Below are 20,027 nucleotides of genomic sequence, written 5' to 3'. Positions count from 1 at the left end.
AGCGTCCGCTGTGTTACCGACGGTCGTCTGGTCTCAATAATGACTTGAACTTGATTGTTCCAAGGTTGTGCATTATGACCTTTCAATGCTTCCTTGTCCTAGCTATTGTTCGTTCCATGGTTGATTGACGAGTGTGGGTCCCATACAAGCCTAACAACCTTCAGAGCGCCGTTGGCCAATTCTTATAAAGAGAGCACCTTGCCGTGCTGATCAAGTCCTATCACCATATTACCTTAACATAACTACTGCTGCCACCACAACTACAACCTACAAAACGACAACCTACACAAACATCTTAACATCCAAGCTTCTCTCCTCTACCATAAATTCCTATATCCAGACATTGTGATGTCGAACTTCAACCTCGCCGTCCGGACGAGTCGCCGCCTCTCCCGCACCTTCTGCGTATCACCATTAGAGAAGTCTGTGGCATACAAAACCCGCGCATCTCAACGCATCGCATACAATCCCTACAACCCATACTTTGAAGCACATCCGCCCTCCGTCCTCACCGCCCCCGCCTCCGTGCAAAAGCGCACATACACCACCCCGTCTCGCCGCGCAAGCATCGCCAGCATTTCTAGCATCTCTAGCATCTCCGGCCAAAATGCGTCCTCGACTTCAAGCACACGCAGACCACACCTCCGCCACCTGAGCGCCGCAGCTCGCCGTCTCGAAGCCGTCAGCGAGCGGAAAGCCGACTCGACCATGTCTCCTCCATCAGCGATCCCGCGCCTGCATCCCGCGCGCCCCATCTCCGGCCCGGGCCTCAACACCTCTGCTTCCATCACCATCACGCCGCGCGCTGCAGACAGGCTCGCTGCCATTGCCGCAAAGGACGGCAATCCCAATAGCGCGCTGCGCATCACTATCGAGAGCGGAGGTTGCCATGGCTTCCAGTATCTGATGGACCTCACTACGATTGGAGCCAAGGGCAAGAGCTCTGTGGATGTTGGTGACGAGGAGTACGATACGGTTTTCGAGGGACCCAAGGGTGCCAAGGTTGTTATGGATGAGGCTAGCTTGGGACTGCTGAGTGGGAGCACGGTGGACTATACGATGGAGCTCATTGGAAGCCAATTCAAGGTCACCGGAATCCCGGGAGCGTCGAGTAGCTGTGGATGCGGAACGAGCTTTGATATCAAGGAATGAAGAAGCACACAGGCATAGAATATTCATTGGCATCGCATGTCGGAAATTGAATATTAGGTGTTTTGAGGGGTCCAGGGAGTCATACAAAAAATGTACCAGGAGGAAGGCGTGAGGCTTTTGTACACTCATAGCGCCTTGCATCACACACTATATCATCGGAGCACAGCTAGGTACACATGTACAACACCGAAATTTTACTCATCACTTATGCAATGTAATGTACCCCAATCAATTTTACATGTTGCGGGTATGAATATTAATCTATTGACCCTTTCCACCGTGTTCCATTTACTTTTGCTACTGTAGAACCGCGCAACGCTATCTGTACAGTACCATTGCCCAAAACCCTCCCTTCGTCCCGCCTTTCACTTCGCCTCCGTCACCACGCCCTCGTATTCGCGACTTCTAATATACTCAAGCGTCCGCAAGAAGTGTCTCCTTGGATTTTCCAGACTTGACGTTGCCTCGTTCATGTTTAGATTGGAATGGATCAACTCAATCAGGCCGTTGAGGTATTTCGTCGTGACCTAGCCAAGAATATTAGCCAAACCTCCTCTCTCAATAGTAGGGTGCTGACTTACCGCATCGTTCTCTTGATCAAAATAGTACACATAGCGATTCAAAATCTCCACAAACAGCTCCACACTAACCGCTGTATCCATGCACGCATCAGCTACTCTAAGCGCTCGCTGCAAACACTCCAGCACTCTCTTTCCATCGCGATATAAGCTCTTTAGGTCCTCCTCGCCCTTCGCGCGTATCTCAGTCGCCCACCACAGATGACTCGCAAGATAGACCGCGCGACACTGATCAGGCTTCTTGAGCAATTTACTACCATGCAATGCACACTTCGTAATCAGCGTATCGTAGTTTTCCTTGCTGAAGTTGCGTGTCGAGTGCAGCCCGCCAGCAACAACACATACCGCTTGAAACTGCGCGCGCGAGTCGCTGATGGCTTCCTCATAGATTGTGAACGCCTGGGCGAAGAACTCGTACGCAACTTCTTCGAAGCCTGTCTGGTCGGCAACTTGGCCGCAGCCGACGAACAGGCGTAGGGACAGCTCGGCAGCGCCACCAACGCGCGCATACAATGTAGAGAGCAGCGAATGCATAAATTTGTAAAGTGACGAAGATTGGCTGGACCAGTTGTCGTCGTAGTGCTCGCGGGCTTTGAAGCAGCGCGCGAGTTTTATCGAGGCGGTCAGGAGGGCGGGACTGGTGAAGCGCACGCGTTCGTTACCTTCAGCGAAGGCTTTGCGGGTGCTTTGAATTAACTGGGACTGCTGTGAGTATAGAATGAACTGGGAGAACGAGCTCTGACATACTTTGAATTGAGTGTCGTTGTCTTCACCTTGGATGAGATGCACTATCCGCGACAACCAGCCCTGTTCTTCTATTGTCTCTTCTGTCTCCATGGCTTTTCGTTGGACAGGTCCCCCAGGGTAGCCTTGCGGCTGTTGAATGCCCTCTTTGATCAGTACCTTTAATATGTCCATCACGCTGTCCAGATTCTCCACCGTGGTAATCTTCGTCTGATTCCGGAGAAGACTCCGTGCCACTTCTCCAGCAACTGCTCTTCTAGTAGGATAGGGCTGTAAATAAAGAAGAGGAGCAAAGCTGGGTAGTGCAAGTGCGGTAAATAAGGATATATAAGCTTTTATGGGCGACAGCAGTAAGCTCAAGATGTTCTGCTGCGAGCCTTGCGAGTGGAGGTCTGCGCTGTTCGCGAACTGTGTGACCTTCTCGATGGCAAAAGACAAGACTTGATCAACGTAATCTAGTCTTTCTGGGTATATGTTCCTGTCAAAGTCAGCCAGTGCTCATAGTCATGATGAGAACAACTTACAAAGCCAAACCGGCTAACGATACCAACATTGCGATTGTATCTTGAATGGGCAGTCTTTGCAGTCTGACCAAACTGGTAACCTGTTCATAGAATATCTCAAACAACTTGACGCTGCTGGGGATGCCACGAGTCTTCTCGTCCGGTTCGGTTTCTGATGTTCCGGGTTCCGTCGATTGACCTGGTTCCGCATCCTCATTTGTAGTGGCAGGATCTGCGTCTGCAGCTGGTTGCTCGCCTTCTGTAGTGTCTCCATTATGTTGCTTCGGTGACTCGATCGATTTCTTCTCTTTAGCAATCCGTAAATTCTCAAACAGCTTCGCCGTCGCCTCTTCCTCAGTCTTCTTTCGTTCTTCAGGCGACTCAGACTCAGCTTCTCGCGCCGCATAGGCAGACAAACGATCCATCAGCCCTATTACAATTGCCTTGATGTTGACATTCGGATTCAGGCGCGCTGTGGCAGACAGGAATTGATCCAGGGTGTGGAGGTGGAACTCGTCCGGGAAGACCTGTGTGATGACTACTCCGTATTAGCACTCTTTTCCGGGATACGGTGTGCTGTCTGACCTTCTAGTAGATACTCCTGGGCAAGTACGTCCCGGCACTGAACGACCTGTTCCAGTAAAGGATTCAAGATCTTTTTGTAGTTCTCTAGATCCACCAATTGGCTTAACCTGACTAGGTTGCTGCCGACCAGCAGTTGCAGCTCTTGCCTCTCTTTCGTCCGTTGTTCACGTTCTCTGGAGTGCCCTTGGTGCTGCAATCGGACCCACAGCTTGTTCATTTCCACGAAGTTGGTCAGAATAAAGCTAATGGAGTCCTGGAGGTTGCCCTCTGGCCCATCACCAGTTCCTTGTGGCAAACAGTCTCTTGCTTGCCCAGAGAGATAATATCGCAAAAACAGACCCCTGATGGGATGCTGCACACCCCTACTCATCTCCATCATGTCCTTCATGATCTCTTTCACTGGCGCATCTTCAATTGCCATGTAGACAGTGCCCACCGTAACCATGAGGTACAACCGAGGGATGATATTTCCAGCATACTGCACAAGCTCATATAGATCGGCGAGGTGATTGACAGGATGATTATCGCGTAGGTAGACAGAGAGGTGCCGCAGCGCATCGAATACCGACATATATAACTCGTAATACTGCTTTGGCCCCAAGCTGCTTGTCCGGAGCTCCGATACGAGGGTTGAGCTGCAGAGTCTTTAGCATACACTAGGTCCTCATATATGCTTATGCGTATGCTTATGCGTATGCTCATTGCGAACCTACCTGCACTTCAGGGCATCCATGAGCTTCCCCGGAGTCTCTAGGCACCTGCGCATGAGCATAGTCTGCTGTCGCACGACGCTCAGCGCATCTTCCAGTAGCCGAGCCTGATCTTCCTGAGCCGGCGGTGACGACATGGTGCAGGACTGGGGAGAATCGAGGGACGACTGCTTGAATTAGACCGTTCAAGCTGGCAAGGCGTTAGATATACTAAGGAAGCAGGAACAGGCGTTACGTTAGGCGCGGCCTCATAGCTGTGGCTGAAGCAAAACGTGGCTTTGCTGTCTGAGCTCGTTCTAGTGCAGACCCACTGAGATAATGTAAATTCTCTCCATGTGATTGTTACAGCTCGCATACATTCTAATTCGTATCAATCAGCATGGCGCCGAAACCTTCTAAGCGGGCCGCCAAATCTGGCGGTACTAATACTGCGAAAAAGGTCAAAGGACCCCCCGAGCCGTTCGAGTCTGCACCAGACGCCATGGTACCCTTCCTCTCGCTCCTGAATCCAGAGTACGTATATATCACGCACGTTGACGACCACCCGACATTCTTCAAGAAGCAAATCTTTGCCGTCCCGGTCATTATGAACTTGTCAATCGCTATAGGTCTCTTGTATAGGCTTTATGTACAGCTGCCCTGGTACTGGTCACTCCTCCTGACAGTATGGGGCTACGAGACGTCGACGACTGTTGACAAGAGCAAGCATACGACAAAAGAACTGGTATGGATCATGCTGGGCCGCTCAGCGCATTTCATGATTGATTTCCTCCTCATGCGATTCATCGTACCTTGGCCCGTAAGCTTCTTCACGGAAGATGGTGGAAACCCGACGGAATGGAGACTCGCAATTGGGTTCAAGGACAAGGAGATCTATGTTCGCAGAAGCAGAAGCTTCAAGGCGAAGGACATTCTGGAGGCTGAGACGCAGGGCCGCGAGAACCCGTTCTTCAAGGTTCGCATTATACCTGCGGTGGATACTAAGATTGTGCGAGATAAGACTGGCTATGCGACGATGGGCAGTGATTACGACCTGGACTTCGGTGTGATGGTGGCTGCCGAGAGACTCATAGAGAAAAAGACCTGCCCACGGGTCTTGTTCGAGAGGACTGTCTGGATTCACTGTGGAGAGACTCACGGCTGGTGTAGATGGGATGTGGACGGCGAAGAGGCGGAAATAGACGACGAAGAGTTTCTGATGTCTCTTGCGCGAGAAGCAGCTAAGGAAAGAGGAGAGTGATCAAAGCCACGATGGCCACACTACCATGATCGATATATCAGCACCTAAATCAATCTTGTCTATGGACGCCTCTACGCCAAAAGACCCCCTTCCCTGTTCCAATCCTATCTATCCTTCTCCCCAATCTCAAAATCTCCTAAGAACCTCCACCTCACCTTCTCACCCCATCCCCTTCCCCTCCACCCATTCATCGTCTTCGGCAAATACTCCAACACCTCCAGCAAACTCTCATCATGCGCCAAACACACGAATATGTCTCTACACGCATCAAACTCCTCCGTACCCTCCAAGCTCCACTCCGCAACCCCAATATCACTCGGAAAACTCTCCGTCATCCGATAAAATGGCTTGACACCACTCTTCTCCGGATGCCCATCCACATACTCGCTCCCCGGACACACACTCCGTAGGCGAGGCACCATCCCCGGCGTCACCTCCCTAGGCAACGGCACATACTCCGTCGGCCTCATCTCCCCACCATGATGACACACATCGCCGCCCAGAAACACAAACGTCCCCGGCGTCGTCCTCGCTAATCCACACATATGCCCCACCGCATGCCCCGGCGCATGCAGCAGATAAAAGCTCCCATCGCCATACCAATCCACCGCCTCAAAACGACCCACGCGCAGCTGCGCCCCCGAGCGAAAATCCACCTCCCGCAGCTCGCGCCCCTCCCAGCTACGAGCCAGCACCCGACTGCTCTCATCCGCCGGATATCCCGGCAGAAAGGCCTCGCGGAACCCCGGTCCCACGACTAGCGCTGTGCGCGCGGGAAATTGCCATGGCGCCCCGACGTGGTCCCAGTGTGCGTGCGACCAGATGACCTCGTGCACGCTGTCCAGGTCGATGCCTCTGTCTTCAGTGAGTATACGTGCTATGTCGCGGCCTGGCGTGACTTCCCAGCCGTTGTTCGCGATGCTGGTTTGGATGCCGGGCGGGTACTGTGTCAGTGTGCTGAGGATGCCGAGGTCGAAGACGCTGCGCCGACCGCTGGGGTGCGTGATGAGAAAGGAGAATGCAGGGCCGGAGAGGCGGGTTTTGTCGGCGATGTTTGGCGTCAGAAACGGGTCGATGGGGAGGGAGAAGCGGGCGCCGCTGGAGAGCTGTTAATGTACGACGTGTAGGTGAAGAGGATGTGAAGCACGTACGAGTCAATGGCGCATATCTCGACTGTGGCCTCTGATTTTGGTATCTTAAGGTCTGGGGCGGGGATAGGGGGCACAAGGGGTTCATAGTCCATTTTGATACGCGTCGGAAGGATCTCGTAAGGATGGATAACAGATCTTAAAACTCTGCATCAATATTGCAATCTTTAAAAGCAGAGATATCAGACTCTGGGCATAGCTCATCCGCGCCGAAAACGAGGATTATCTACACACGACGTCATCGCGAGCTTAAGCGCGGAGCCGGTAGCCCCACATGTGCGATTCCACATTCTGATTGTCGAGGTAGAGCAGATGGTGACTGTCTTCGACCGGTATATCGTTCTTCTGGTGATGGGTTTCTTGATCCTGGGAGTGGATCGCGTATTTTTATATGCACCAGATACACTGATGGATTGCAAACTGTACAATGTTGCGACTAAGATTGAACTCACATTGCCTAGTACTTGCTTTTTGTGTTCCACATAGGTGTCAATTCTACGTTTACGTCGTGTATTCATGACTATCTATCGATTCTGCTCATGTGCTCATTCAAATGAAATAATCCACTCCTATCCAAGTCTAACCATAATGATACACCGATCTCTACACCTATATCAGCCTCTATAGCTTCGCACCTCCCTTATTCTTCATCATCTCTTTCTTCTTTGTCTCCTCCTCAAACCGCTCAAACTGGTACTTCTGCCCACCCAACATCAACTCCCGCACTTTCTCGTCCGTCAGCTCCGCCGGCGCCAGCGCCTTCACATCCATCTCCGTCTCCGCCAACGTCTTCGGCGCAATCGAACGTGCCTTGCTCACCACCTCCGCCGGCCGCTCCACCACATTCTTGCAGAACGCCGCGTATTTGTCCAGACACACGTCGCTCGCAGGCAGACTGTCTAGAAGCATGCTGAACACATGCGGCATCTTCGCGAAGAAGTCGACGTCCACAACCGCACCCTGCCGTGCCGCACGCTGTGCCACAACCAGCGCTTCATCGAGCATCATCTCCTCGCCAAGGGAGAAATACATCGGCGGCGCATGTGCCCACGACTTCTGTGCGAGCGGCGATGTGAGTGGGTGCAGCAAGGCGTTGCCTTCACAGTACAGCGTCACGCGCGGCGGGTCAGCAGGCCACACGGAACACGGCGGCGTGGCCTCTGTCTGTGAACGCTCCTTGTCGGGCGGCGGGAGGTAGTCGATGGCAAGGTTGCCCATGATTGAGGGCATGCTGCGACTCATGTCGAGCCAGGGCGAGCGTACGGCACAGCCGGCGGGGAGGGGGACATCGACTGTCTGGCCGTTGAAGACGACGGTCGGGCACGTGGACGGGGAGTTCTGGTGAAGGTGCGTGACGACGATGAGGAGGACGACAGCGAGATTGCCACCGGCGGAGTCGCCGGCGAACACAATGTCTTGCGCGCGGACGGGCTTGTGGTGGGAGCCGGGAGGCGGGTATAGGAGAGCGAGATAGGCCATGAGTGCGTCGAGGACAGCAGCAGGAAAGGGGTTCTGAGGCGCAAGGCGATAGCGGACGTTGAAGACGCGGCCACCGGTAGACTTCCCCATTCTGCTGGCAAAGTCACGATAGAGACATGGGTCCATGAGGTAGTGTGCACCGCCGTGCAAATAGAGGAGAGTCGTTGGACTAGTCGTTTCTTCCATCATGCGATCGTACTTTTCCGCCTCGCTGATGGGGAGTTCGGGGGCGTTAGGCTTTGCGTTTGCTCTGTAGCCGGTCCATTCTGCTTCGAGAGGCTGTGGAGGCGGTTGTTTGTATGTGATTTCACCTTCCTTCAACTCCTCGATGATCTGAAAAAGAAGCTGGCGCGCATCGTCTTCGAGTGGCGCGGGCATTGTGACCTTGGACACCCACATATTTCCTTTGATTCCAGGGTCTTTCATTGCTCCCTTCTGCTGCTTCGTGATGGTGGTAGGAGGGCCATTGAGGAGGATGTCACGGAGGATCTTTATCGTAAGCTCACTTCGCAAGTTCCACAACGAGGACGTGTCCGACATCCATAGCGAGTGTGCAGCTATAGTCTTGAAGATGAATGGTATGCGAGGGACCAGAAGCTTCAGGATTGCAGCCGTCGGTCCGTCCATCTCGTCGAATGTCGTGCAATTAGTCTGACAAATGGATGAGTTTGAAAAAGGAGGGAAGAGGAGGGTGGTGGTAGTGAGGTACGAGGCAATATATTCGACGACATCAGCAGACACTCTGAATCGCGGACCTTCACTCAGACGCTACTTAGTGCTGTTACACTTCTACGCCTCGGCATTGCGGGTCGAATGTGGTCCGGGCGCCCGTTCGGACGCTTCGACCGAGTTGATCTAAATCGGATCCCCGTATTTAGCATCTCAAGCCTAACCAGAATTGGCTGATTAAAAGACAAAAATACCTGTGACAGGTCTAAAGGCCTTCGAGAAGATTTGGTATCAAGCATACGCGAATAGATATGCAACGTAAAATGCTACATTTGTTATGCTCATAGTACTGTGTTCGCTTGATTCATATCCTGACCTATCTCAGCACCCTTGCTCCTCAATAACCCTCAAAACAACGAATTGGTATCAACCTGAACACAAAGGAACCTGGCCTTATGAGACCATTCTTGCTTGACGCCTCCTCCACACACAGGCGCTTTGATCAATCCACCTTTTCCGTACCCTTCGAAGATATCGTCCACTTGTGCTAGTGCCGTGTCGCTGCCTTCAATGTCAGGTTCCAGCATGAAGTCGATGGCTGAGCCTATTTGTCCTATGAAACCGCCGATCTCGTGAATGCTTTGAACTCTGCCGTCTTCCTCGACAATGATTTTCGCTACTGGTCGAGAGCGAGCCTCATCGATACGATCTTGCGCTGTTCGGCGTACTGTCATTAAAGAGCGTAAACCTGCTATTGCAGATGTGCGCTTTGACGTGCGGTGGATCAGGTGGTCGTCAGAATTGAGTATCGCTTGGGCAGCGGGGCGGCAGACGCTTTGAAGAAGACCGTTGTGGTCATTTATACATCTGATTTGGTGGAGACTAGGAAAGTTCCCTGCTGCTATCGAGTCGAAAAGAAAGTCATGCGTTGGACTCAGGGTGAGAACATCCCAGTGCAGATATTCCAGAGTCGGAGAGCCGAGTAACAGGACTTCAATCGCAGGATCAAGAGGACAAGCCGGCGGAGGGTCCTGCTGTAACGAGAAGCGCTTCAAGTCCAGTCGCTCAAGCACGTCGCTCACGGTTCCTATATTCTTTATATCCAGATTGATAAGCGTCAGGTTCCTCACAGCTTTTGCAGCCGCCGAGCCCGCAAATCGGGCGACTCCCTTGTCCGAGACCCCGGGAAGCCTCTCTAGACGAAGCGAAGTGACTGCGGGTAAAGCGGCCATTGTACGGTCATGAAAGTCCTGAGCAGCAAAATTCGCGATCACGAGTCGCTTGAGCCTTGGCAGTTTACGGAAGGTGCCTACAAAGGCCCTGTAGTCGACACAACCTTCCGTTCCGGGCCCTTGTAACACTAGCGACGTCAAAGAGGCGCTCCATAGATCGCTGTGGTTGAGGAAATTGTCGTCGACTCGTCGGATAGAAGGTGCTGGAGCGGAGAGGCGCCAAATTCTTTCGGTGAGTTGGGATCTGCTCGCGAGAGCTTGAGAAAGGCGATCGAAGGTTTGGTCGTATTCGAGGTAGAAGCCTTCCAGTCTATTTAGATTCGGACAAGCCATTACTAACGATGCGAATGCGTCGATGATATGAGTCTTATCATTGAGTGAGGCGCGATGGTAGAATTCCATTACATCGGCATCAATTCGTAAAACCCGAACGTGTTTTGCGAGATCTGATCTTGATCGGAGCTTGCTTCGAAGTAGCTTTAGCCGACTGGTAGATTTGCTCTTGAGGATCTTGTTCTCTGAAGTAATGTGACTCTTGGATATATAAAGCACTTCGAACCTACGCACAGGTTAGTCACTACTAACAGAAGTACAGTCAAAAGGCTTGGGGAAAAAGGAGAAAAGACTAGGTAGAACGAACATGTGCTTCTCGGCTAGTCGCTGCCATGCTCGACTCGTTCGCGACAGACTCCTCAAGTCTCGAAGGTAGCATTCCACACAGCCTGCCTTGTTCTTACCAAAATGAACTATCCGCAACTGGTTAAGGATGTTGTCGTAGATCTGTTCAGGTAGAGTACGGAAGAACCGTGCGGGGAGGAAATGATCTCGGTACTCCAACAATCCTTCCAAGATGGTGGACCTGCGGGTCTGAGCTAGGTCGAGACGTGACTTGGATGAAGCGAAAGATTTTACCGAGCTACCTGAAAGAGAGAGTGACGAGAAAGTCGTTTCCAGAGAAGACAATGAAGTACGTTTAGATGCGATTCCGACCGATGATCGTAGAGAGTTGAAGGAAGAAATGGATGATCGAGTGGAGGGGGAGCCATTAGAGGGTTGGATTGATATCGGAAGAGGAGCTTGCCAGGTATTGACAGGAGGAGCAGAAGATCTTCGTGAAACTTTTTGCTCACTCAATGAGGCTATGAAGATATTATACTCGATTCGCTTCTGTCGTCGTTGGTACCTTTCTTCATTGCACCTGGGCAACTGTCAGAATGGTAGCAAGAAGGGCAGCTGAATATAGACATACCGACGAAGAGCATGTTCAACGGAAAGAAGTTGCGGATTTGAAACCTCGTCTGCATGAGACATTGACAACATAACGAACGGCTTGTTATGTTTCACAGGAAGTCCGGCTCAAGCTTTGGGGGAGGAGGGCCAGCTTCAAGTAATATGCAGAGATGCAAGGACTGGGGCGGTGGAAGCCACAGGACAAAAGCAAATCGAGGCCAAATACAGCTTCACAGTCCGGAGACTAGTATATATTCATGGTATGCACCTACCTTTTACTAACCCAGGTCGCCGGGAGCAGTCCGTACGCAGCACAAATAGCCAGCAGGGTCCATAACGATCATGTATATAGATTCCACCTGTGCGGACCATGCTGCACCACGCAGCGCCAACAGAATGAGCACGCCACGAACCAGCTCACCGTCACCCCAGCAGTACTCCCATCGTGCCATGGACAGGCCGCCAGAGCTTTGTTCGGTATAGAGCCCGCGATGGGCGATTCGTCATCAGACTTGTCACAAAGCTACATGCATGATCCTTCGCGATCACGATCTCCCAAGCCTTCCAAGTCATGCAGTCACCATTGATTAAAGTCCGCGGAGAGGTTGGCGTCAAGGAGAAGAGTTTGAGCACCACAAGGCTGAGAAAAGTCTTCCTATAATAGAGGCGGATTGAAATATCCGCAGTAGTAATTTGTGGGGGCCATATGCGTGGGCGTGGGCGTGTTGGCGCTCAGGACACGATCATGGACGGACGTCAGAAGTAGAGTAAGGGACAACTAAGGACGAAACAGCGTGAATTTTCTGCCTCCCTGCCTTTGGTCCGTCCGTGTCCGGACGTGGTGTGCAGGGGGGGATTGTGGTGCCCGTTCCCGTTGTTGCAGACCCTCTTTTTTCATCGCTTTTCTTGTTCCTATAGCGGTAGCTGTAGCTAGAGTTGTTAGCCATAAGTGGCATTGGTATTGGCATTGGCATTGGCGTGCATGTCGGTGCATGCAGTCAGGCAGGCAGAAGTCGCGCAGACGAGAATGCGATCAACTGGGGTGGAATCACGCAACAATGCGAGCCGTGGGTACGGCACGACGACAAATGCCGTGCGAGGGGACACGGCCGCGTGGGCGTAGGCGAGGGCGCTGAATATGATGAATATTGACTGAGGATGACGGTGATGGCGATGAATCGCCGTTGCTCAAGGTGATGAGCGAGATCAATAAGACGACACAACACATCTTCATCTCGCCGCCGCCGCCGCGCTCGCGTAAGATTTGAAGGGGCGATCAACAACCAGGATAGGACGGGTCGCTCCATAACTAATATTACAGCCTTTGTGGACGAAAGGTCAATGATGACTGGTGAAAGTGAGAACGTGGATGGGGATGCGGGCAGCGGGCACAGTCAGCTTTAGATCTTTCCCCGGGCCGTGAAGGTGGACGGTGGATGCTGGATGCAACAGTAGACAATGATCGCCAGTCCGCCTTCCGAGGGATTTAGTCTCTTCGTCTATAACGCTCGCTATACGAACGCTACATGAGATGATGAGTTCAGGCACAGCACGGGATACATAAGATACATAGGTCATGCAGCCACACACAATGATACTTCGAAATAATCGATGAGCTGGCATTCGTCTCCACGAGCCACGGCTTTCTGACCAGTGTTCAACCCATTCATTGTACGCCTTTCCAAGCAGGTCTCAGGACAACTGCTGCAAACGAAAACCGCAAAGCGTAAAAGGCTTCGAATAACGTTGTCCCCTGTCCACCAGATGCTAGCTCAGCCGCACGCAGAGCCAACACATTGGACGCCTCGCCACACGACTCCGTCCTGATGCCCCTGGCACCCAAGACCCATGGCGTCGCCTAATGGAAGACCTTTCTCGAACGCCTTCTAAAGCCTGCATGACCCCCGCCGCATCTGTTTTTATAGCAACTGTCCAGGCATCTTCGCCTCCATGCTATGCCCTTCCTACATGCAACGACCAGGGCACCAAGTTTCGAAGCACGAGATGCCTGGGCATTGGGCTCAAATCTCTATAAGCTCAAATCAAGCTGTATGAACACCCGAGCTTCAGACCATTCAAAAGAGGCCACTTGCAAGCACATGTGCGATGTGAGGCGTGGCAAACCGAAGCCAGGATGTGGGTCAGCTGAAGCCAAAGGTGGCTATCATCCACTCATTCAACGTCTGCTCGCCATCACAGGCAAGCAGACGTGCAATTGGTGTCATGTACTGTGAAGACCACAGGAATGATCATGCCGCTCTGCAAAGTGGTGCGTATGAATCGACATTCCGATATGTCAATAGTCAAGATCAACGTACATGTATTGGAAAACCCGGGTGTCGTATGTTGGGACACGTTACGCAAGGCTCCAGCCAGCCGGTATCTATACCCAGTAGTCTCACAGACACCAGGAAGCTCGAAGACCCGTGAGCCCGCCCTACTTGGCAGCTCGTGTTCGTCCCAGTGTTCTGGCTTGCTGATACCTGTAGTGTCTGCCTGGAAACGCCCAGCTACGTTCCGCGGCAGAGCTAGGAAACTCTCGACGAGGATAGACTGCCATGGCAGATGCTACACTAAAGGCTCTCATTTGATGAAGCTGACTCCCAGTGATAGTAGTTTTAAGTCGCCAGTCTTCAAATGACTTACTCACGCATCGTTCTGCTGTAGATATTTGAGGACAGCCACGGGTGGCTTCATGTCAGTCCTAGATCATTTAAATAACCCAAGCTCTCTGCCTCGCCCTTGCTGTCAACCGTCTTATATCTGCTTCGAATGCTGGTTGACGTAGGCGTTACTGCAGATGGAGTGGCGGATGCTTTCTTCTTGTACAACTGGGCCTTTCCAAGAACCTGAACAGCCTCTACTTCCCTCCCTTCCTCGAGTAATCGCTGCATGAGATCATAGTAGAATATTTCCAACCAGTCGATGGATTCGCCAACTTTTCCAGGTGGCCGTTGGTGTCCATGCACTTTGAGCGTCTCGTCATATTTACGAGATATGAGTTCCGTCGCAAAAGAAGTCTTTGGATTTGTGGGGTGGTGTAGCCACAAGAATGCTTCAAAGAACGGTGCTCTGCCCAGCAGGCCGGGCGTTTGTGTTATGATATCCTCGTATAATGTAGGTGAACACTTTAGAGGTTTTCCTTCGGGTTGACTGACGAGATATTTGATTAAGAATAAGGCGGCTTTCTTTCGTGTGTACCTATTGGTTGGATCGTGAAGTTTCAGGACATCCCATGAGCGCAGGAATGCTATTAATCCAGAATCGGCGTTTATGGCTAGGTTTAGTTTAAGATATGTGATCATGACTCGCAACTTCCACAAGTGGAATTCCGCAACATTGAACTCGCATTTCACAGCGACGGATGATGGTAAGCCCAGCCAGTCCATGATCACGTCCTCTCGGTCTTCGGCGTACACAAATCTGGTCAGAAGAGCGCTCAGCTCTTGACTCTTCATATATTCCCGAGACGTGTCCAGCCCACTGATATTAATCCAGTCTAAGACTAAGGAGCCCACAAGGTGCCTTTTCGCCTTGTTATCGCCTGATCCATCGGGTATCAAATATCCCTTCGCCTGCAGTGTGTCGAGACAGGCAACGGCCTTGGGCACAGTGGCGGCCCCTAAGGCGACCTGGCCGCGGAACCAACCCAAGGGATCGTTAACAAGTGACGGTATGGATTCCTGTGTCGGCTTGACAGCAAACAGAGGATTGTTTAGGATAGAGTGGAGATGTCCATCTGTCACCGAGCGCGAGTTCGTGGCAGACGATCGTTTCGACGCTGGAGCAGGCAATGCGGGATGGGAGAAGACCGGGTGTGTAGGCTCGGACGCAGACGGGGGATGCTCTCGATCAAGGTGGCTACGGAAGGAATTTTTAAGGGTATCGAGGAGTTGTTGAGATTGTCGCTGGCTGAGCGGAAGTTGGGCCCCAGAAGCGAAGAGCTTCCATAGTTTGAAAGCCTGTCTAGCGGAGGTGTGCAAAGCGGACGACGCTGGTTTTCTGCGCACAGTACGCGGCGCGAAGAGCATAGTGTAGGAGGGGCAACAATTATGAATTGAGCATCTTGGAGGCCAGAGAATTGATCATAGGAGTGTCAGATCAATGCGGAGTTATGACGACCGCAGAGCAAAGGTGGTCACTGATCTTCAGGTTCTTGATGCCTGAAGTGGATGCTTGAGTGAGTCGTGATCGTGATCGAGGTCATGCAGATGTGGCGCGCATTCCTAGTGCCGGAGTGGCTGGTGTAAAAGTCTTTGCGCGTCGCTGTCTGTCTGACCCTATTCTGTCATGTAATATATAATCATAGCTTAAAGGTCTTATGCGTTCCAGACAGAAATGCCAGAGCTTGTGTGTGTGTCATTCACTTTATGTCTTCCCAGCTGCTGGGCCTGGTACATAGTAGCATAGGACTGTATGTTGGCACGCACTGTCGACAGCCCTAGCTTGCGTGCCCTTTCGTCTCAACAATTTGTACAAGAAATATGAGACGCATTAATTGACAGACAAAGCCTCGTAAAAGCTGTCCGAGTTGAGTTACCATTATTGATAAGATAGACAGCGTGAAGGTTCAGTCTAAGACAACATGACTTTAAGGTGATGATGATACAGCGGTGAACGACTGTCATGATCAATTCGTTCACAGGGCTGAGCGCAGGGACTTTTCTCTCCACAGGTCTTGTTCCTTGTTCGCGTCTTTCTCTCACGCGCAAACTGACTTTCTCTCCTCTTCTCCTACATGTAAAACCCTCCCCTTCTCTCATCAACGTACGGCGCACTTTACAACGCATTTTCGCAAGGTTTTCTCATACACAAGAGAAGGCCCTCCAACAGGCTGCTGCCGCTCCATCTCGGCTGCCCAGAACCACCTTTGTTCACTTGGCTAGTGCTCTTCGCTAGCAGCTTTCGTCATCCCTCGATTCTCTACCTCGAACCTTCTTAACCTTTACACCCTCCCACGCGATCCTTTCGCACCCTCTGCATATCCCATACATAATGTCCGAAGTGCAATCTAGGCCTTCTGGTCGCGGCAGAAGCTCTGTCAGAGGGCGAGGTGGATTCCGAGGTGCTCCTCGTAGCAAACACCCGAATGGAGACTCGTCCGCTGTCGTAGACCACACTGCAGATGAGGGAGAATTGGCTGAGCTCAAGAAAACGTACCGTGCTCAGTTGTCAACCTTGAAGGAAATGTTTCCAGACTGGACAGACATGGATCTGCTTTTAGGCTTGCAAGACTCTGATGGCGACCTGGAGCGGACTATTGACAAGATCACAGAAGGTATTTTTTTCACTCAGATCTCACTACATCAGCCCACACATCAGTACGACGTGACATTAACATTTCTGTAGGTAACGTTGCTCAATTCGCAGACGTGAAAAAGAAGACCAAGGACCGTTCTCGCTCGAAGGTCAAGGATGCGTCCGCAAACAGCGCCGATACTCTCCCAACAACCCGCGGAAGTCGGGGTCGCGGAATTGATGGGCCTCGTGCTGGACGAGGTCGCGGCGAGAGAGGTCGGAGTGGCTTTCGCGGTGGTCGTGGTGCCACGAATACTATTGCAACTACTCCGCGCGTTACAGAAGGCGAAACATCCGTTCCAACAGCGGAATCCACGGCATGGGATAATACAAGCGGCCCTGCTGAAACGTCTGAATCCACAGGAGCATGGGACCAAGCAGAAACTCAAGCTGAGAAACTTCCAGCGTCCAAGGTTTCTGCGGCTGAGCCTGCAGCTGTTGCTGCCGAGCCTTCGAAGGCCTCGACCATGCCAGGTGTTGGAAAGACTTGGGCCAGTATGTTTGCAGCTCCAAAGCCTGCACCTGCTCCACCGAAGCCAGTAGCTCAGGTTCATGTACCAGTGCCCGAATCTGCCCCAGAATCGACGCTCCCGACTACAGAAGCACAATCGAGCGAAGCAGCATCATTGGTTCCTCCAATCGCAGATGAAGTCGAAATTGTTCCTGATGTATCCATCACAGAGAATAAGACTCCGCCTGTCGTATCAGAAGATCCTGAGCCCCAGCTCACTCCCTCGAAGGATGAGCTTACCGAAGAGAATGTTGAGCATCTGCCAGACGCTACTGAACAGCCTGCTCTCACAGAGACCGTCGCAAGCACTATTGATGCGTCAAGTGTGATTGGCAACGCAACACCCGCCGGTCAAAGTACCCCTGCTGCTCTGCCTCGTCCACCTATGGGCGGGTATGCTGCCACTGCTTTGAAAGCGACGGCCACACCTGGACGAAGTGCGAGCTATCAACGTAGACTGTTTGAGCAACACGAAGCCGTCGTAATGCCAGGGCACAATGCGGTCGACCGGGCCGCCGTCCAATTCGGGAGCCTAGGCCTGAACGGCGATGCCGATGCAGATCTCGACGTGGATGAAGAGCGGGAAGCAGCAGAGACTCGTCAGCAGCCTCCTCAGCATTCACCAACAGGACAGCCGAGGACGTCTCTCCCACCAGTACCCCGGCACACTTCCGCTTCGGCTGAGCAAGCACCTCTCGAGGCAGTGCCGACTCCCAAGCAGGCACCAGGACTTCCACCAGTTCCTCAACAGCAGTCTCCGTCAACTACACTCGGAGGAGCGCCTGGTCTCACACAAGGGGCTCCAGGAAACCAGCAATATAACCAGTTCAGCCGCTACGGACAATCAGCCGAGGCGACCGCTCCTACCCAGCAAAAGTCGTATGATCCATTCGGCCACCAAGCTCCCCATTCGACTCCGTTCGAAACCTATCCTTCTCAGTCCCAAGGCCCGAGCCAACAGCCGCAACCTGCACCGTCAGGCCTTGGTGGCTATACATCTACCCCGAATGATTTGACCTCCTACTACACGACCGATCATCAACGCACCCAGTATCAAAATTACTATAACAATTCATACGGTCAGCCAGGCCAGCAGCCGGCGACTAGTCAAGACGCCGGAGCGGGCCAGCAACGCGCCGGAAGCGCTTTTGGGTCCGCCTCAGGTGAACCTGCCTTTCCCGCGTCACAGGCCCAGCAACCACAGTCTCGATATACCGATGCTCAGAACAGCGGAAACAACACGCCAAACCCGGTTTCAAGTGGTCAACATGGTGCGCAATCTCAACAGACCGGCCACAACCTGCACCAACAACATTCTGGACACGGGGGCTACGGAGGTTATAATCATCCGTACTACAGCCAGCCATACTACCAGAGTTATATGAATCAGATGAATCAATATGGTGGTGGCTATGGTAACCAAGGCTATGGTCCATACGGTGGAGGCGGAAAGAGTGGCATGCACAACCAACCCCATTACGGTTACGGCATGTCTCCACAAAGCTCATTCGATCAGCATTCATCTTCTCCTGCAAATGCGGGTGGATTTGGTCACTCTTCCGTACAAGGACGCGAAGGTGGCTTAGGCGGTGGCTTCGGTGACTATGGCCGTTCAGGCTCTACTCAGCCTTCCTCGCAACAGCACGGCGCATCTGGATTCGGTGGTGCATCTGAAGGGTTTGGACGCCAGCAAAGCGGATTCCAGAGCCAGAGCCAGTATGGACAACAACAGCAGCAACAAAGTGGACAGCAATCTGGAACGGAGGATTCGCTGAAGCCCTTTGGCGAGTCCAAGTCAAACGCAGGACCAAGCCCTTCACTCAACCAACCTGGCCGACCTGGATCTGCTACGAACACTAGTGGAGCTGGCAATGCAGGACTCCCAGCCCCACAGTCCCATCAACAAGGCTTCAGCGGTGGCTATCCTAACCATCTGAGCGGCCAGAACAGCCAATATGGTGGTGGTCTTGGAGGTCTGGGTGGTGGTCATCAAGGTGGTCAGGGTCACCAAGGACAACACCAAGCACACCAGGGTCAAGGCTATGGATTTGGCGGTGGATATGGTGGTTACAACAACTCAGGCGGCTACAACCGCGGAGGTTGGAGCTCCAATTACCAAGGTCATTAGAGTCTTTGTGGGATGCAATTCTTGTTTGGAAGGACGAAGCACTAGGAGTCAGCAGCATCCTCACTTGAAGGCAATAATTCGATGGTGGTGATGGGAGACGTTGGTCTTTCTCTTTAGCCGCCAGTAACATTACACGCATATCGGTTGGCCGGTTAAAGAAATCATTTGCAGTGCATTCTGCCTGCGAAAGACTGTATTATGAATCTCATCTTTTCCTTTCAAATGTTTCGCTTTTTGGAGTACTCAAACCCCTCTCTTACACAGCTGTAACACTGGCTGTTGATTGTCCATGTGGATGGACGTCTGTTTTCTCAAACTTGGTTCTAGCCTCTCACTTGTTGACAAAACTTATGGGTCTGTGAAAAATACTTTGTGTGCTGGTTTCGAATGCACGAAGCGGTCGAGCTTGACGATTGTTATTGAAGGTTATGCCTGGGTTGTACTCCGTATCCGAATGGCTAGGAAGATGCCAGCGGACAACGAATGGACGGGAGGATTACTTCTATCAAAATACAACAACATCACGAGGCTTGATGACACTGCCAGTCATTCGTAATTGTTGTCTTGACTTCACGTCTTTAACTTGCCATGCTTTGCTGGACTTGTCTGTTCGAACGCAGCGTAATTGATTGTAAGCATGAATCTAGCTTCTTGCCCGTGTTTTAGCCCTTTGACTGCGTGGAGTTGAATTCATGACTGAATGAGCGAGACACACTGAGAGATGAATATATCACTCACTCACGCCGGCGCCTGCAACGAACCATGGCGCGCCTATGCACTTGCGGCCCCGCATCTCGGCAGTCTTTACCCCAGCTTTCCA

At 52.2% G+C, this 20,027-nt stretch overlaps 8 protein-coding genes across 8 annotated transcripts; 3 read left to right on the top strand and 5 right to left on the bottom strand.

Moving 5' to 3' along the window:
• Nucleotides 1-3: 3 nt before the first annotated feature.
• EJ05DRAFT_473519 (uncharacterized protein) lies at nt 4-1,403 on the top strand. Its single transcript, XM_033743414.1, has one exon. The coding sequence runs from the start codon at nt 349-351 to the stop codon at nt 1,150-1,152; it is 804 nt and encodes a 267-aa protein (XP_033603395.1). The 5' UTR covers nt 4-348; the 3' UTR covers nt 1,153-1,403.
• Nucleotides 1,335-4,530, bottom strand: EJ05DRAFT_247015 (vacuolar protein sorting-associated protein 35). Its single transcript, XM_033740122.1, has 6 exons — nt 4,276-4,530; nt 3,563-4,197; nt 2,999-3,515; nt 2,478-2,952; nt 1,734-2,426; nt 1,335-1,679 (listed from the first exon to the last, which is right to left on the bottom strand). The coding sequence occupies exons 1-6, from the start codon at nt 4,407-4,409 to the stop codon at nt 1,518-1,520; spliced, it is 2,616 nt and encodes an 871-aa protein (XP_033603394.1). The 5' UTR covers nt 4,410-4,530; the 3' UTR covers nt 1,335-1,517.
• On the top strand, nt 4,268-5,564 carry EJ05DRAFT_247458 (uncharacterized protein). The gene is made up of 2 exons (XM_033740127.1): nt 4,268-4,592; nt 4,651-5,564. The coding sequence occupies exon 2, from the start codon at nt 4,652-4,654 to the stop codon at nt 5,510-5,512; it is 861 nt and encodes a 286-aa protein (XP_033603393.1). The 5' UTR covers nt 4,268-4,592; nt 4,651; the 3' UTR covers nt 5,513-5,564.
• EJ05DRAFT_247426 (uncharacterized protein) lies at nt 5,565-7,018 on the bottom strand. Its single transcript, XM_033740126.1, has 2 exons — nt 6,664-7,018; nt 5,565-6,610 (listed from the first exon to the last, which is right to left on the bottom strand). The coding sequence occupies exons 1-2, from the start codon at nt 6,753-6,755 to the stop codon at nt 5,617-5,619; spliced, it is 1,086 nt and encodes a 361-aa protein (XP_033603392.1). The 5' UTR covers nt 6,756-7,018; the 3' UTR covers nt 5,565-5,616.
• EJ05DRAFT_247250 (alpha/beta-hydrolase) lies at nt 7,015-9,069 on the bottom strand. The gene has a single exon (XM_033740123.1). The coding sequence runs from the start codon at nt 8,764-8,766 to the stop codon at nt 7,282-7,284; it is 1,485 nt and encodes a 494-aa protein (XP_033603391.1). The 5' UTR covers nt 8,767-9,069; the 3' UTR covers nt 7,015-7,281.
• On the bottom strand, nt 8,991-11,435 carry EJ05DRAFT_247336 (uncharacterized protein). The gene is made up of 3 exons (XM_033740125.1): nt 11,290-11,435; nt 11,224-11,227; nt 8,991-10,599 (listed from the first exon to the last, which is right to left on the bottom strand). Exons 1-3 carry the CDS (start codon nt 11,342-11,344, stop codon nt 9,216-9,218), a joined length of 1,443 nt encoding a protein of 480 aa, XP_033603390.1. The 5' UTR covers nt 11,345-11,435; the 3' UTR covers nt 8,991-9,215.
• A 2,328-nt stretch (nt 11,436-13,763) lies between these two features.
• Nucleotides 13,764-15,387, bottom strand: EJ05DRAFT_246982 (uncharacterized protein). Its single transcript, XM_033740121.1, has one exon. It carries the CDS (start codon nt 15,299-15,301, stop codon nt 13,964-13,966), a length of 1,338 nt encoding a protein of 445 aa, XP_033603389.1. The 5' UTR covers nt 15,302-15,387; the 3' UTR covers nt 13,764-13,963.
• A 776-nt stretch (nt 15,388-16,163) lies between these two features.
• Nucleotides 16,164-19,352, top strand: EJ05DRAFT_246905 (uncharacterized protein). Its single transcript, XM_033740120.1, has 2 exons — nt 16,164-16,548; nt 17,250-19,352. The coding sequence occupies exons 1-2, from the start codon at nt 16,266-16,268 to the stop codon at nt 19,205-19,207; spliced, it is 2,241 nt and encodes a 746-aa protein (XP_033603388.1). The 5' UTR covers nt 16,164-16,265; the 3' UTR covers nt 19,208-19,352.
• Nucleotides 19,353-20,027: the final 675 nt, after the last annotated feature.

The sequence above is a fragment of the Pseudovirgaria hyperparasitica genome, assembly GCF_010093815.1.
Source record: "Pseudovirgaria hyperparasitica strain CBS 121739 unplaced genomic scaffold EJ05scaffold_3, whole genome shotgun sequence".
Lineage (NCBI taxonomy): Eukaryota > Fungi > Ascomycota > Dothideomycetes > Acrospermales > Acrospermaceae > Pseudovirgaria > Pseudovirgaria hyperparasitica.
This window is presented reverse-complemented; position numbering and strand designations above follow the sequence as displayed.